This window comes from Orcinus orca, chromosome X, assembly GCF_937001465.1.
Source record: "Orcinus orca chromosome X, mOrcOrc1.1, whole genome shotgun sequence".
Classification (NCBI taxonomy): domain Eukaryota; kingdom Metazoa; phylum Chordata; class Mammalia; order Artiodactyla; family Delphinidae; genus Orcinus; species Orcinus orca.
In genome coordinates, this window is record NC_064580.1 from 67062260 (window position 1) to 67079246 (window position 16987).

The 16987-nt window shown below is 38.0% G+C and overlaps 1 protein-coding gene across 2 annotated transcripts in view; it reads left to right on the forward strand.

Annotated features, from left to right (window-relative positions):
• ATP7A (ATPase copper transporting alpha) overlaps positions 1-16987 on the forward strand; it is a 143052-nt gene that overhangs the window by 115808 nt on the left and 10257 nt on the right. For both annotated transcript variants that reach the window (XM_049705078.1, XM_004280441.4), the window contains 5 exons: positions 5944-6098; positions 6312-6446; positions 8470-8664; positions 10236-10418; positions 12124-12340. In XM_049705078.1, coding sequence (XP_049561035.1) covers positions 5944-6098; positions 6312-6446; positions 8470-8664; positions 10236-10418; positions 12124-12340 — 885 coding nt within the window. The remainder of the gene's footprint in view (positions 1-5943; positions 6099-6311; positions 6447-8469; positions 8665-10235; positions 10419-12123; positions 12341-16987) is intronic.

Here is a 16987-nt window from a genome sequence, read left to right on the forward strand (position 1 = left end):
ATGTAAATGGATTAAATGCACCAACCAAAAGACATAGACTGGCTGAATGGATACAAAAACAGGACCCATATATATGCTGTCTACAAGAGACCCACTTCAGACCTAGTGACACATACAGACTGAAAGTGAGGGGATGGAAAAAGATATTCCATGCAAATGGAAATCAAAAGAAAGCTGGAGTAGCAATTCTCCTATCAGACAAAATAGACTTTAAAATAAAGACTATTACAAGAGACAAAGAAGGACACTACATAATGATCAAGGAATCAATCCAAGAAGAATATATAACAATTGTAAATATTTATGCACCCAACATAGGAGCACCTCAATGCATAAGGCAAATGCTAACAGCCATAAAAGGGGAAATCGACAGTAACACAATCATAGTAGGGGACTTCAACACCCCACTTTCACCAATGGACACATCATCCAAAATGAAAATAAATAAGGAAACACAAGCTTTAAATGATACATTAAACAAGATGGACTTAATTGATATTTATAGGACATTCCATCCAAAAACAACAGAATTCACTTTCTTCTCAAGTGCTCATGGAACATTCTCCAGGATAGATCATATCTTGGGTAACAAATCAAGCCTTGGTAAATTGAAGAAAATTGAAATTGTATCAAGTACCTTTTCTGACCACAGTGCTGTGAGACTAGATATCAATTACAGGGAAAAAATGTAAAAAATACAAACACATGGAGGCTAAACAATACACTAGTAAATAACGAAGAGATCACTGAAGAAATCAAAGAGGAAATCAAAAAATACCTGGAAACAAATGACAATGAAAACACAACAACCCAAAATCTATGGGATGCAGCAAAAGCAGTTCTAAGAGGGAAGTTTATAGCAATACAGTCCTACCTCAAAAAAAAGAAAAATCTCAAATAAACAAACTAACCTTCCATCTAAAGCAATTAGAGAAAGAAGAACAAAAAAACCCTGTAAGTTAGTAGAAGGAAATAAATCTTAAATATCAGATCAGAAATAAATGAAAAAGAAATGAAGGAAACAGTAGCAAAGATCAGTAAAACTAAAAGCTGGTTCTTTGAGAAGATAAACAAAATTGATAAATCATTAGCCAGACTCAAGAAAAAAAGGGAGAAGACTCAAATCAACAGAATTAGAAATGAAAAAGGAGAAGTAAAAACTGATACTGCAAAAATACAGTGGATCATGAGAGATTACCACAAGCAAGTCTATGCCAATAAAATGGGCAACCTGGAAGAAATGGACACATTCTTAGAAAAGCACAACCTTCTGACACTGAACCAGGAAGAAGCAGAAAATATAAACAGACCCATCAGAAGCACTGAAATTGAAACTATGATAAAAAATCTTCCAACAAGCAAAAGCCCAGGGCCAGGTGGCTTCACAGGTGAATTCTATCAAGCATTTAGGGAAGAGCTAACACCTATCCTTCTCAAACTCTTCCAAAATACAACAGAGGGAGGAAGACTCCCAAACTCATTCTATGAGGCCACTGTCACCCTGATAGCAAAACCAGACAAGGATGTCACAAAAGAAACTACAGCCCGATATCTCTGATGAACATAGATGCAAAAATCCTCAACAAAATACTACCAAACAGAATCCAACTGCACATTAAAAGGATCATACACCATGATCAAGTGGGGTTTATCCCAGGAATGCACGGATTCTTCAATATACACATATCAATCATTGTGATACACCATATTAACAAATTGAAGGAGAAAAACCATATGATCATTTCAATAGATGCAGAAAAAACTTTTGACAAGATTCAACACCTGTTTATGATAGAAACTCTCCAGAATGTAGGCATATAGGGAACCTACCTCAACATAATAAAGGCCATATATGACAAACCCACAGCCAACATCATTCTCAGTTATGAAAAACTGAAACCATTATCCCTAAGATAGGAACAAGAAAAAGTTGTCCACTCTCACCACTATCATTCAACAAAGTTTTGGAAGTTTTAGCCATGGCAATCAGAGAAGAAAAAGAAATAAAAGAAATATAAATTGGAGAAGAAGTAAAACTGTCCCTGTTTGCTGATGACATGATACTCTACGTAGAGAACCCTAAAGATGCTACCAGAAAACTACTAGAGCTAATCAATGAATTTGGTAGAGTTGCATGATACAAAATTAATGCCCAGAAATCTCTTGCATTCCTATACACTAATGATGAAAAATCTGAAAGAGAAGTTAAGGAAACACTCCCATTTACCATTGCAACAAAGAGAATAACATACCAGGAATAAACCTACCTAAGGAGACAAAAGACCTGTATACAGAAAACTATGAGACACTGATTAAAGAAATTAAAGATGATACAAACATATGGAAAGATATACTATGTTCTTGGATAGGAAGAATCAACATTGTGAAAATGACTATACTGCCCAAAGCAATCTACAGATTCAGTGTAATCCCTATCAAACTACCAATGAAATTTTTCACAGAACTAGAACAAAAAATTGCCCAATTTGTATAGAAACACAAAAGACCCTGAATAGCCAAAACAATCTCGAGAAAGAAAAACGGAGCTGGAGGAATCAGGCTCCCGGACGTCAGACTATGTTACAAAGCTACAGGAATCAAGGCAGTATGGTACTGGCACAAAAACAGAAAGATAGATCAATGGAACAGGATAGAAATCCCAGATATAAACCCACACACCTATGGTCACCTTATCTTTGATAAAGGATGCAAGAATATACAATGGAGAAAGGACAGCCTCTTCAATAAGTGGTGCTGAGAAAACTGGACAGCTACATGTAAAAGAATGAAATTGCAACATTCCCTAACACCATACACAAAATATAAACTGAAAATGGATTAAAGACCTAAATGTAAGGCCAGACACTATTAAACTCTTAGAGGAAAACAGAGGCAGAACACTCTGTCACATAAGTCACATCAATATCCTTTTTGACCCACCTCCTAGAGAAATGGAATTAAAAACAAAAATTTAAAAATGGGACCTAATGAAACTTAAAAGCTTTTGCACAGCAAAGGAAACCATAAACAAGACGAAAAGACAACCCTCGGAATGGAAAAAATATTTGCAACGAAGCAACTGACAAAGGATTAATCTCCAAAATATACAAGCAGCTCAATATCAAAAAAACAAAGAACCCAATCCAAAAATGGGCAGAAGACCTAAATAGACATTTCTCTAAAGAAGATATACAGATTGCCAACAAACACATGAAAGGATGCTCAACATCACTAATATTTAGAGAATTGCTGATCAAAACTAAAATGAGATATCATCTCACACCGGTCAGAATGGCCATCATCAAAAAATCTAGAAACAATAAATGCTGGAGAGGGTGTGGAGAAAAGGGAACACTCTTGCACTGTTGGTGGGAATGTAAATTGATACAGCCACTATGGAGAACAGTATGGAGGTTTCTTTAAAAACTACAAATACAAGTATCATACGACCCAGAAATCCCACTACTGGGCATATACCCTGAGAAAACTATAATTCATAAAGAGTCATGTACCAATATGTTCATTGCAGCTCTATTTACAATAGCCAGGACATGGAAGCAACCTAAGTGTCCATCATCAGATGAATGGATAAAGAAGATGTGGCACATATATACAATGGAATATTACTCAGTCATAAAAAAGAAACGAAATTGAGATATTTGTAGTGAGGTGGATGGACCTAGAGTCTGTCATACAGAGTGAAGTAAGTCAGAAAGAGAAAAACAAATACTGTATGCTAACACATATATTTGAAATGTAAGAAAAAAAATAAAAGGTCATGAAGAACCTAGGGGTAAGACAGGAATAAAGACACAGACCTACTAGAGAATGGACTTGAGGATATGGGGAGGGGGAAGGGTAAGCTGTGAGAAAGTGAGAGAGTGGCATGGACATATATACACTATCAAATGTAAAATAGATAGCTAGTGGGAAGCAGCCGCATAGCACAGGGAGATCAGCTTGGTGGTTTGTGGCACCTAGAGGGGTGGGATAGAGAGGGTGGGAGGGAGGGAGATGCAAGAGGGAAGAGATATGGGAACATATGTATATGTATAACTGATTCACTTTGTTATAAAGCAGAAACTAACACACCATTGTAAAGCAATTATACTCCAATAAAGATGTTAAAAAGAAAAAAAACTACAATGAGGTATCACCTCATACCGGTCAGAATGGCCATCATCAAAAAATCTGCAAACAATAAATGCTGGAGAGGGTGTGGAGGAAAGGGAACCCTCTTGCACTGTTGGTGGGAATGTAAATTGATACAGCTACTATGGAGAACAGTATGGAGGTTCCTTAAAAAACTAAAAAGAGAACTACCATATGACCCAGCAATCCCACTACTGGGCATATACCCTGAGAAAACCATAATTCAAAAAGTCATGTACCATAATGTTCATTGCAGCACTATTTACAATAGCCAGGACATGGAAGCAACCTAAGTGTCCATCGATGGATGAATGGATAAAGAAGATGTGGCACATATATACAATGGAATATTACTCAGCCATAAAAAGAAACAAAATTGAATTATTTGTAGTGAGGTGGATGGACCTAGAGTCTGTCATACAGAGTGAAGTAAGTCAGAAAATGCAAAACAAATACATATGCTAACACATATATATGGAATCTAAAAAAAACCCAAAAGCTTCTGATGAACCTAGGGGCAGGACAGGAAGAAAGACAGAGACATAGAGAATGGACATGAGGACACGGGGAAGGGGAAGGGTAGGCTGGGACGAAGTGAGAGAATAGCATTAACATATATACACTACCAAATGTAAGATAGATAGCTAGTGTGAAGCAGCTGCATGGCACAGGGAGATCAACTCAGTGCTTTGTGAACACCTAGAGATGTGGGATAAGGAGGGCGGGAGGGAGATGCAAGAGGGAGGGAATATGGGGATATATATATGCTTATAGCTGATTCATTTTGTTATACAGCAGAAACTAACACAACACTGTAAAGCAATTATAATCCAATAAAGATGTTTAAAAAAATAGACATGAAAGGTGAAGAACTTTTTGTAGAAACTATGGACCGAGTAAATAATGAGCGAAGAGAATATGAGTTTTTTTAAGAATGTATTAAATCAGTTTCTGCAGATTTTCTTTGTGGTTTTATTTATGCTACTGAAGGCTCTTTTCACTGAGGATTGTTAATTACTAGAATGTATAACCAGAGGAAGTTGTCACATTCTGCTGTAGAGCCCAGTAGACTTTGGCAAAGTTTCCTGAGCAAATGCCTATTGGGTCTTCCTGCCCTAAAGACTGGTCTAGTCTGAACTGGGATAGGACTCCAGGTTTTCCACATCAGGGTCAGCTCTAAAGAGAATAAGCCTGGAGTAATTTTAGAGATCTTAGATAACTAAGGCCAATACAGAGCAGAACCAAAATAACACCTTTCCTACCTCAGTCCTTACGATAGTGGCTCAGTTTATGAATTGTGTGGAAATAATTTAGGATTCTGTGTTTCTCAGTAGGGGTGCTATTGCTAGTTTGGATGGGACAGTTCTTAGTTCTGACTGACTATCCTACACATGGTACATTTAATATCCGTGACCCTGACCTACTAAATTGGAGTAGCAGTACCCCATGCTCCACCTGTAGTTATTACAGGCAAGAACTCTCTCCTACATTTATAAAGGCTCCTTGGGAATAGGTTGAGAAGCAATGATCTAAGACTAGGGTGGAAGTCCAAAAGTACCTGCCAATAAGAGTTAACACAGTAGGTTTTTCCAGTTTAAATTATATATCCCTGGGTTTGGCCCAGAACTGACATAAAGAAAAAGAGAGGGCAACCTTCACCTAGGCATTTGTCCAGATTCTATTTCAGGAAATAAGAATCTCCTTTCTAGATATTGACAATTGACAAATAACTGTATATTTCAAGATAGTATTTATTTATGCTCCCTAAATGTATCTTTACTCCTTATATAGGGGAGGCAATGCCTGTGGCTAAGAAGTCTGGCAGCACAGTGATTGCTGGTTCCATTAACCAGAATGGGTCACTCCTTATCCGTGCAACCCATGTTGGAGCAGACACAACCCTTTCTCAAATTGTCAGACTTGTAGAGGAGGCACAAACATCAAAGGTAAATTAACTCCCTAGGAGAAACAAAGTATTTTCATGAAAGCCCACTCAGTATAAATCTTGATCTAGTTTTTATGTGTTCCTTTGATTAATTCTAGCTGTATTAATATGGAGTTTATTAAAATATTTGTGCTCAATACCAAATATGCTCTGTATTCATTATCAAAAAAGGAGACTTTGATATACATATCATTATTTTTTTTTTTAATTCTAGGCTCCTATCCAGCAGTTTGCAGACAAACTCAGTGGCTACTTTGTTCCTTTTATTGTCATTGTTTCCATTGCTACCCTTTTGGTTTGGATTATAATTGGATTTCTGAATTTTGAAATCGTGGAAACCTACTTTCCTGTGAGTGACTTATAACACCTTTTTTCATATGTAAAACTGTGTGAATCTTTTGCATAAGTAAGTAATTGGAAAATAACTAATAATTACTGGTATCTTTAACAGACTGGAGTGAGAGGGTGATAAGAATAACATTTGCATTTCTGTAAATATAAAAGAAAACATAAAAGGTTTTTTTCATTATGACTTGTGATTTTCCAAAAGCAAGTACAGGCATACCTCGTTGTATTGCACTTTGCTTTATCGTGCTTTGCAGATATTGTGTTTTTTACAAATTGAAGGTTTGTGGCAACTCTGCGTCGAGCAAGTCTATCGATGCCATTTTTCCAACAGCATTATTTTTTAATTAAGGTATGTACATGTTTCTTGAGACATAATGATGTTGCACATTTAGTAGACTACGGTATAGTGTAAACATAACTTTTACATTCATTGGGAAACCAAAGAATTCTTGTGACTCACTTTATTTCGGTGGTCTAGAACTGAACCCACAATATCTCCGAGGTATGCCTATAGTGACCTTTCACATTTTATACTTAGTCTGAGTCCCAGCATGATTTTGCTTTCATAAAGGACAATGGATATATTGAGGAAAATCTTGGGATCTCAGCTCTGCCACATACCATCAGTGTGATCTTAGGTCAACTTGATTTCTCTTTGAGCTTCGGTTTCCTCACCTCTCAAGTGAGATTTTAATAATGCTCATCCAACATAACTTGCAGTTGTAAAAGTTAGATAAGATGATATATATTAGACACACTTTGTAATTTATTAAGTGCTTTATAAATATAATATTAGTGTCTGCTTTTCTCTAGTTCTATGATGTTCTCTAACGTATGGTGTCATAAAGTGGTAAAGTAGAGCTGGACTGTACCTCATGTTAGAGATAAAACCTTTAAGTCACTGAATTTCTCTTATCTTCAGTTTTGTGATCTGTAATATAGTGATAATAATACCTAAATTTCAGGGTTGGAATTAGTGTAGGTGAAAACATACACTTATGACATATATGAAAGCATAAGCTTAGATGTCTATGAAAATCCCTTCCAACTCTGTCTCTCTCTATATATATAACTCTTAGATGATCACTTAGTTTAAGTATTTGAGAACTTAGTAAGAACATAGCACTGTAAAACCATTATTACTAAGAAAGTCTTACTTTGTTGTGTTTCTTTTAAAAATGCCATGCTGTACACTGTTTCATGCTGTTTTTCCCTTCAATTAAAGAACAGGTAGAATCATAACATCTATGTATCTATTACATGATATGGTCATTAGTATAATATTAAAAAGTTTCTTTAAATGATTCATATTGGTTGAGTACTCATTGAACAAGAGGATTGCTGGGAAGTATTTTGGAACGTGTCTCCTTCAGGAATTTTTCTCATGAGTTCAGGGAGTCCTTAGGAGATTTCTCCTAATACTATCGATCATACTTAACCACAGAAGCAAATACTCAATGTCACTAAGAGCTATACTACCAGATATACTCAGTTCATGTTGTTTTGTCCAAAAGAATTTTATTGAAATGTGGTGAAGCAACCTTTGCAAACTGGGTGATTTTTTTCATTGTCTTTAAAGAATAGTGTGAAAGACAGCTTTATGGTGTTAGTATACAGAAGTACAGAATTATTTTTGTTCAGGATCAAATATGTTGAGAATTGGGTCGTATGTTTGCAGCTATATTTGAAAGTCCCTAATAAAACACTTATTCTCTCAATATGGGGGGGGGAGTTGACTTTTATTATGTTCCTTATATTCACTCCATAGTTTGTAACTCTGGAATCAGCAAAATTGAAATCTTGATTTTAGGACTGTAACTTGTTTACCAGTTATGTCAACAATATCTTATATTCATAAAAGAAAAAAAGTGTTTTCTTACTAATAGCTAAAACATATGTTGGTAGCTAAGCAGGATTATGTGTGACTCCAAAATTTTGGTTTTATTTAAATAGAGTTAAGCTTTGTTCCTTTTGTTTTATCCAGCTCTGAATCAGTAATCAAAATTCATGCATTTCTTCTCAAGGGCTACAACAGAAGTATCTCCCGAACAGAAACAATAATACGCTTTGCTTTCCAAGCCTCAATCACAGTTCTGTGCATTGCATGCCCCTGTTCACTGGGATTGGCCACTCCAACTGCCGTGATGGTGGGTACAGGAGTAGGCGCTCAAAATGGCATACTAATCAAAGGTGGTGAGCCATTGGAGATGGCTCATAAGGTAAGATACTCCCCAGAACTAAGAGTTGTCTCATTCAAACTGGCAATAGCACCCGTATTGAAAAATAGAGTCTTAAATTATTTCTACATAGCCCATAAGCTGAGCCTCTTCTGGCACTGTCGTGAGGGTTGAGGTAGGAAAGGTGTCAGTTTGGTTCTGCTCTGGATTGGCCTTAGTTATATGAGACTTCTAAAACTACTCCAGACCTACTCTCTTTAGAGTAGACCCTGGTGTGGAAAACCTGGAGTCCTATCCCAGCTCAGATTAGACTGGTCTTTAGGGCAGGAAGACACCATAGATATTTGCTCAGGCAATTTGCCCAAGTCTGTCAGGCTTCTAACCCGTTTGTGTGTGGCTCCATGTTTGTGCTGTTCGCCGTTAGATAGGGCTTGCTGTTCCTCTGCCTTTGCTGCCACCAGCTGACAGTTTGCAACTATGACTTGAGGAATATAATCCTGTCCCTGATCTCTCTCCTATTAGAATTTCCATCACAATCTCAATCAAGGCTATTTGACTTAAACTAAAACCATGTTCCTTCTAGTATGTTCTTATTATGAGGATATAAACTATAAAGAGATGCATGTAGTAAACACAGAACACAACTTAGAACAGATTTGGAACCTCATCTAGCCAGTGAATACAGGCTACTAATTTTTATAGTAATTTTAAATTTTGATATGATTTCAAACTTAAATAAAAGTTGAAAGAATAGTATAAAGAACTCCCATATACCCTTTACTGCAGATATGAAGCCCCTTTCCTAAGAACAAGGGCAATCTCTTACATAACCACAGTACAAAGATCAAAATCAAGAAGTTGATATTGATATAATACTCTTGTTTAATCTGTTGTCCATATTCCAGTTTCCTCAGCTGACTCCATAATCCTTTATAGCTGTTTTTAATTTCATCCAGAATCATGCTTTGTACTTAATTGTCATATCTCTTTTCATCTCAGTTCCTCAAGCTATTCATTTCTCAAGTTTCATTATCCGAGTTTACTGTGAGGTGACTGTTCTTTAGTTCCAGACTCTTCCTTTTTCCTACCTGGTCTGAGTTTCCCTCGTTGGTTCCCTGAGCTGTCTCTTCTCAGGGCAGGCTTCTCATCTAGACCCAATAAAGTCAAAGCAACCCAGAAGGTCTTATTTGGTGCACACTTCAACTTAATTACTTACTTATAATCATTTGCCTACTGCCCAGATTTCCCCTACAGATCTATTCATTAGTACTGAAAGCCTTTCTCTTTCCCTAGAAGCACTAGAGGCATCTCTTAATTACCTATTAACAGTCAACTCTTAACAAGTAGTTCTAGTTATTTAACATATGTCCACAGTACGTTGAACATTTGCAAGGGAGGGCTATTAGGTGTAACTAAGGATATTTCTTCCCTTTTTCTCCCTTCTTTTTATTCTCCCAAAGACAGTTTATTTAGTCCAATTAAATCAGAGGTCAGCTTATTATGAAACAAGATAGTAATGTGTTTGTCAAAGTAAACCTTTTTCTCATTTCTGGAAAGCTGATACTAAGAATTATCAAGCCATATAGGTGCATTGTATTTTGATTTTCTTACAGGTAAAGGTAGTGGTATTTGATAAAACTGGAACCATAACCCATGGAACCCCAGTAGTGAATCAAGTAAAGGTTCTAGTGGAAAGTAACAGAATGTCATGCAATAAGATCCTGGCCATTGTGGGAACTGCTGAAAGTAACAGTGAACACCCTCTAGGAGCAGCAATAACCAAATACTGCAAGCAGGTACAATTTTTCCCTTGTTTATTCATGATTTACATATATATAGTTGGTATGAAGCTAGAGAGACTCATGTTTTCTCATTTTATTTTGTATGTCTTAATTTCTTCATGCAGGAAAGTATAAAGATAAAAACAAAAATTAACTATAACCCTACCACACAGATAACCCCAGTCAACTAAAAACTTAATATAGAAGTAATACATATTTATGGTAGGAAAATTCAGATAGTTCAGCATTACATAACGAAAAAGGAAAACCTCATTCCCTGCCCCCTTCCATAATTCCTCTCTCCAAAGTTTAACAAGTATTAACCTGTTAACAGTCTTTTTAAATAACAGCTTTATTGAGGTAAAATTCACATACCATAAAGTTCACCCTTGTAAAGTTACAATTCAATAATTTTTAGTATATTCACAAAAGTGTGCATCTGTTAACCATTTTTAGTTCATATACCAGCATTTATTATTTTTTAAACTTTACATAGAAAGGTGATACAATGACCAATCTTTGGTACCTTTTAAAAAGACTTTATTAAATGATTTTTCCATATCAGGACATATAGATCTGCCTCACTGTTTTTAATGACTATATTGTATTCTATTGTATGATTGGTTTTTTGGCCCTTACCATGTACAGTTAACATCCTTGTCAGCTTTTGCACATTTATCTCTAATGTTCAATGCCTATCAATGCAACTGCTAGATCAAAGGATACATGCTGTTAAGTTCTGATGAATATTACCAATGCTCAAATGACAAATATTATCAACACCCACACAAAAAGGTGTACCAGTTTATATTTTCACGAGAAGTTGAATGCCCATTTCCCCACATTCTCACCAACAGTTTATTTTTTCCAATTCAATAAGTAAAAAATATTTATTCATTGATGGTTTACTTTGCATTTTTTAATTATGAATAAGGTTGAGCATCTTTTCACATGTGTATTGGCCATTTGAATTTCTTTTTCTATACCCTGTTTGCTTGTATCCTTTGCCTATTTTTTCATAAGATTGTTTACCTTTTTCTCATTGATTTGTATAAGTTCTTTGTAAATTATCTCACATAGTTTTTCAGTTAGAACATGGCAGTTTCACCATTGGTGTTGCCATTTCTTTATTTGTTCTTTCCTTTTTACCTATTAACTATTACTGACCTGGCTTCTTTACACCCAAATCAAATAACAGAGAGGATGAAGATATAAAGAGACAGGAAACAGTGATGGTCACCAGAATTCTTTGGCTCACTAAGGACACAGAATCATACTAGAGAGACCCTCTGGTAACTGAAGGCCCTGTTCTTTGTTACCCTTTTCCCTGTACCGAATAGAAAATCTGACTTGAAAATAGAATTAAATATGTAACTTGTAATTCTCTACTGGAAAGGACAGAGAAAATTGATAAACCTTCCACATTTTCTTTCCTTAAAGTTGGTATAAATCTTATAAAGTGGGGTTTAAAATAAGTATTGTGAGGTTCTCCTCTAACTTTGAACATTATACGCAATGCTCTGTTCCTTCGTCCTTATCAAAAACCCACTGTCAAATAGGCAATGATAAGTGATAGTTTTATTCTAAACATTCAGAATTAACCAGGCATGTAGATTGTGTCTAAACATTTAGAATTAACCAGCAGTAATCTTTGATCTTGCTAATGAGGACCTTGGATTATTAGAACAGCAGAGGAAATCCTTCTGTTTCTATCCGTTAGGAGCTGGACACTGAAACCTTGGGTACCTGCATAGATTTCCAGGTTGTGCCAGGCTGTGGTATTAGCTGTAAAGTCACCAATATCGAAGGCTTGCTACACAAGGATAACTGGAAGATAGAGGAAAATAATATTAAAAATGCATCCCTGGTTCAAATAGATACAAGTAATGAACAGTCATCAACTTCATCTTCCATGATTATTGATGCCCAGCTCTCAAGTAAGCTAATTTTCTTTGTAGTACCAATTATGGGACAGTTATTAACAGATGTCTAACTTTATAATCTGAACTGTTATATAAGAAACAAGATTGGTGTCATGGTTTCATTTTCGTAAATCAGTTTCACTGTAGGCCTTCTAATTATTTTACTCAGTTACTCAAGAACATTTTTCAGCTGTGCTCCTTGATTACAGTAGAGGGTGATAAAGTCTAGCCTTAGCTGATCTTCCATCTTTTAGTTCAGCTTTCTTTCTTTTATTTCTCACCACAGCTGCTCCAAACCTTTTGTATCCTTCACAAGCTCCTGTGGCCTTCCCCCTAGTTCCCTAAGTAAATTGTCCTGCTTATTTTTCACACAGAAATTTAAGGTTCTCAGACATGTGTTCTTTCAGGTTTTTTTGCTCAGAATGTTTCCTTTTTCAGGGAAAGAAGTATCCCTCATCTTGCCTAATGAATCCCCTCATCTTTGCCCTAGATCCCACCCTCTCTTGATTCCTCAGGAACCTCATGCTCTGTTATGTCCCCTTGTTTCTTTTTTTTCCAACACACTGTCGTAGCTCCTTCTCCTAAACATATAAACATTTCTTCCATCAAAATCACTGTATTCCCATCTAGATTTTATCCTACCTTTCTTTTCCTTAATATCCAGGCTTCTAGAAAGAGTAGTCTAGGCTGGCTGAATTCACTTCTTCACTGCACAGTTTGGCTTCTGCCCCATCCATACTAGTGAAACTGTTTTAAGTCCACTGGTGATCTCATTTAGTCCCCTCTCCAGTGGTCTTTTTTTTTTTTTTTTGCGATAAGTGGGCCTTTCACTGTTCTGGCCTCTCCTGTTGCGGAGCACAGGCTCCGGACGCGCAGGCTCAACGGTGGCTCATGAGCCTAGCTGCTCCGCGGCATGTGGGATCTTCCCGGACTGCGGCATGAACCCGTGTCCCCTGCATCGGCAGGTGGACTCTCAACCACTGCGCCACCAGGGAAGCCCTCCAGTGGTCACTTTTCAGTCTTCATTGCTGTATGACCTCGCTAAGGCATTTGACAATGTTGACCATTTCTTCTTTCCTAAAATGTTTTTCTCCCTTGATTCCGTGACCCTGCTTTCTCTAGATTCTCCTCTCACCTACCTGGCTGTTCTTTCTAATCCTCTTCTGATTCCTCTTTTCTCCTGGCTCTCACATGTTGGGTGTCCTCAGAGTTTTGTTCTTTGTCTTTTGTTCATTTTACATACTCTCTCTGTACAGTCTTTTTTTAAAAATTTTATTTATTTTTTGGCTGTGTTGGGTCTTCGTTGCTGTGCACTGGCTTTCTCTAGTTGCAGCAACAGGGGGCTACTCTTTGTTGTGGTACACAGGCTTCTCATTGCGGTGGCTTCTCTTTGCTGCAGAGCACGGGCTCTAGGCATGTGAGCTTCAGTAGTTGTGGCTCGCGGGCTCCAGAGGGCAGGCTCAGTAGTTATGGCGCACGGGCTTAGTTGCTCCATGGCCTGTGGGATCTTCCCGGACCACGGCTCGAACCCATGTCCCCTGCATTGGCAGGCAGATTCCCAACCACTGCGCCACCAGGGAAGTCCTCTCTGTACAGTCTTGTTCATGCTTATCACTTATTCTACCACCTGTAGGTTTCCACTGCTCCTCTAAAATCCATATCTGCAGCCAAGGCCAGTTTCCCGAGTTTCCTGTTGGTCTATCCATCTGACCAAAAACATGCTATACATACCTAAGTGTGCCAGGAACCCCCCTACCCATCTGTGCTTGAGTAATTTTTCTAACATGCAAACCTGAGTATATCACTTTCTGACTAATAGCTTTTATTGCAGTGGTTTATAACCTATTTTTGAATCATGAACCTTTGGAGGAAGGTGGTAAAAGCTATGCCCACCACTCAGAAAACTTCTGTTTTGGACGTTTGTATGTATCCAAAAGCCCCTCCATGGAAATCTGTTAAGGACCCTGGCTTTACAGGCTCTCCATCTCCGACAGGACAGAGTCCAGTCTCTGTGGATTTTGTTCAAGATCTGTTCCCCATGATACATCTCCTGCCTGCCTGCACCACCCATCTTGTCTTTTTCCACTGTCACCCACGTACACTGTGTTTTGTCCATATGGAACTACTTAGAGTTTCTCCTTACATCGTGTCATTTCATGCTCATTAGATCATCTCATTTGCTATTTTCTCATCTTTGAAGACTTAGCTCACATCTCTCTTTAGTGAAGCCTTCACTGACTGACATACATAGGCAGAGATATTTGCTCTTCTTTTTTAGTCATAACTGTACTTAATCTCTAGATGTGCTAGGCACGCTGCATGAGAATTCTTTATTTGCCTGCCTGTTTCTACTAAACTGTGATTTTTTTATTATCTGTCTGTGAACTCACAGTATCAAGCACACTGACACACAGTAATTTCATTCACCTGACAGGTTTTATTAAGCACTGTTCAAGACACTAAAGAATGAGCAGTGAGCAGAATAGACGAAGTCCCTATGTCATGGAATTTACATTCCTGGTGGGAGAACACAAGACAGTGAGCAAATAAATAAGCAAATATAGTCTGTCTGATGGAGATAGTGCTGTGAAGAAAATGAAGAAGGGCAAGAGATATAAGGAATGCTGGGAGTAGCAGGTCCTGTTGATATAGGCTGGTCAGGGTAGGCCTCATTGAGAAGATGGTGTTTGAGCAGAAACCTGAGGAGGGGGAGGGAAAAAGTTATGTGAATATCTGTGATGAGAGCATTCCAGGAAGGAGGAATGTTAAGTACAAAAGCCTTGAGTCAGGAGTGTGCTTGACTAGTTTAAGGAACAAAGTGGCCAGAACAGAGTAAATGAATGGGAAGGACGTAAGGGATGAGGTAAGGACATTGAAAGGACTTTGGTTTTTACCCTGAGATGGAAAGCCGTTGGAGAGTTTTGAGCATAGGAATGACAGAATCTGACTTAATGTTTAAAAAGTATTATTTGGGCTGCTCTGGGAAAAATACACTGTTGCAGGGGGTAGGGGGAAGGGCAGAAGCAGGGAGATAAGTTAGTGGGCTATTGCCATAATCCAGGTGAAAGATAATGGTGGCTTGGACCAGTATAATAACAGTAGAAGCCGTTAAGAAGTGGTCAAATTCTGGACATATCTTTTTTTTTTTTTGTCTGCGTGACATGTCTTGTGGGATTTTAGTCCCTGACCAGGAATCGAACCCGTGCTCCCTGCAACAGAAGCTTGGAGTCCTAACCACTAGACCACCAGGGAATTCCCCTGGATGTGAGCTGGCTGACAGATCTCACAGATTGGAAATGGGGAATTAGGCCAAAGTTTGTGGCCTAAGCCATTTAGAAGGATGGAGTTACCATTTAAACAAGATGGAGAAGATCACAGGAGGGGCAATATTGAGGAAAAGTGATCAAGAGATCAGTTTTTGATATGTTAAGTTTGAGTGCCTGTTAGGTATTCAAGTGGAGATGTCGTATAAATGGAACTATCAAGGAGGCAGGTGGCTGCACAAGTCTGGAGTTCCAAGGAAACAAACTGGGTTGGAGATGTAGACTTGGGAGTCATCCACTTATAGATCTGTGCTGGCCAATATGGTAGCCACTAGTTACGTGTGACTATTTAAATTTAAATTAATTAAAATTTAATTTAATTTAAAATTCAGCCCTTCAGCCATACTAGTCACATTTCAGTGCTCAATAGCCTCATGTTGTTAGTGGCTACTGTATTAAACAGAGCAGATGTACAACATTTCCATCATCACAGAAAGTTCTGTTGGACAGCGCTGATATAGATGGTATTTAAAGCCATGAGACTGGATAAAATCATCAAGGAGTTGGGAATTCCCTTGTGGTCCAGTGGTTAGGGCTTGGCGCTTTCACTGCCATGGGCCTGGGTTCCATCCCTGGTCGAGGAACTAAGCTACCACAAGCCGCGAGGTGTGGCCAAAAGAAAAAAAATCATCAAGGAGTGAGAGTAGATAGAGGGGGAATGAGATTAAACCTGAAGAGGTTTAAGGACTGAGCCCTGCAACACTACAAATTAAGAGGTCAGGGAGATGAGGAAGGATCAGCAAAGAAGACAGAAGAAGTGGTGAGTGAGGAGGTAGCTCATAAGAATGTGGTGATCTAGAAGCCAAATGAAGAAAGTATTTCAAGGCGGGAATGATCAACTGTGTTAAAATGCTACTAATAGGGCAAGTAAGATGAGGATGAAGAATTACCCATTAGATTTATTAAAGATCACTGGTGTACTGTATGAACAATTCTTTGGAGTAACAGAGACAAAAGCTGTATTTGAGTGGGTTCACAAGAGAATGGGAAGGTATGAATTGGAGGGCAGCCGATAGAGACAACACTTTTGAGAAGTTTTGCTATGAACAGAAGCAGAGAAATGGGGTAGTAGCTAGAGAGGTAAATGAGATCAAGAGAGGGTTGTTTCATTTTCTTTTTTAAAGATAGGACTATGTACAGCAGAAGTAGAAAATATGATTATGCAAGAGAGAGAGGGGAGAATTGTTGGAGAGACGTTCTAAAATAGGCAAAGGGGGACTTCCCTGGTGGGCCAGTGGTTAAGACTCCGCACTCCCGATGCAGGGGGCCTGGGCTCGATCCCTGGTCAGGGAACTAGATCCCGCATGCTGCAACTAAAGATTCTGCGTGCTGCAACGAA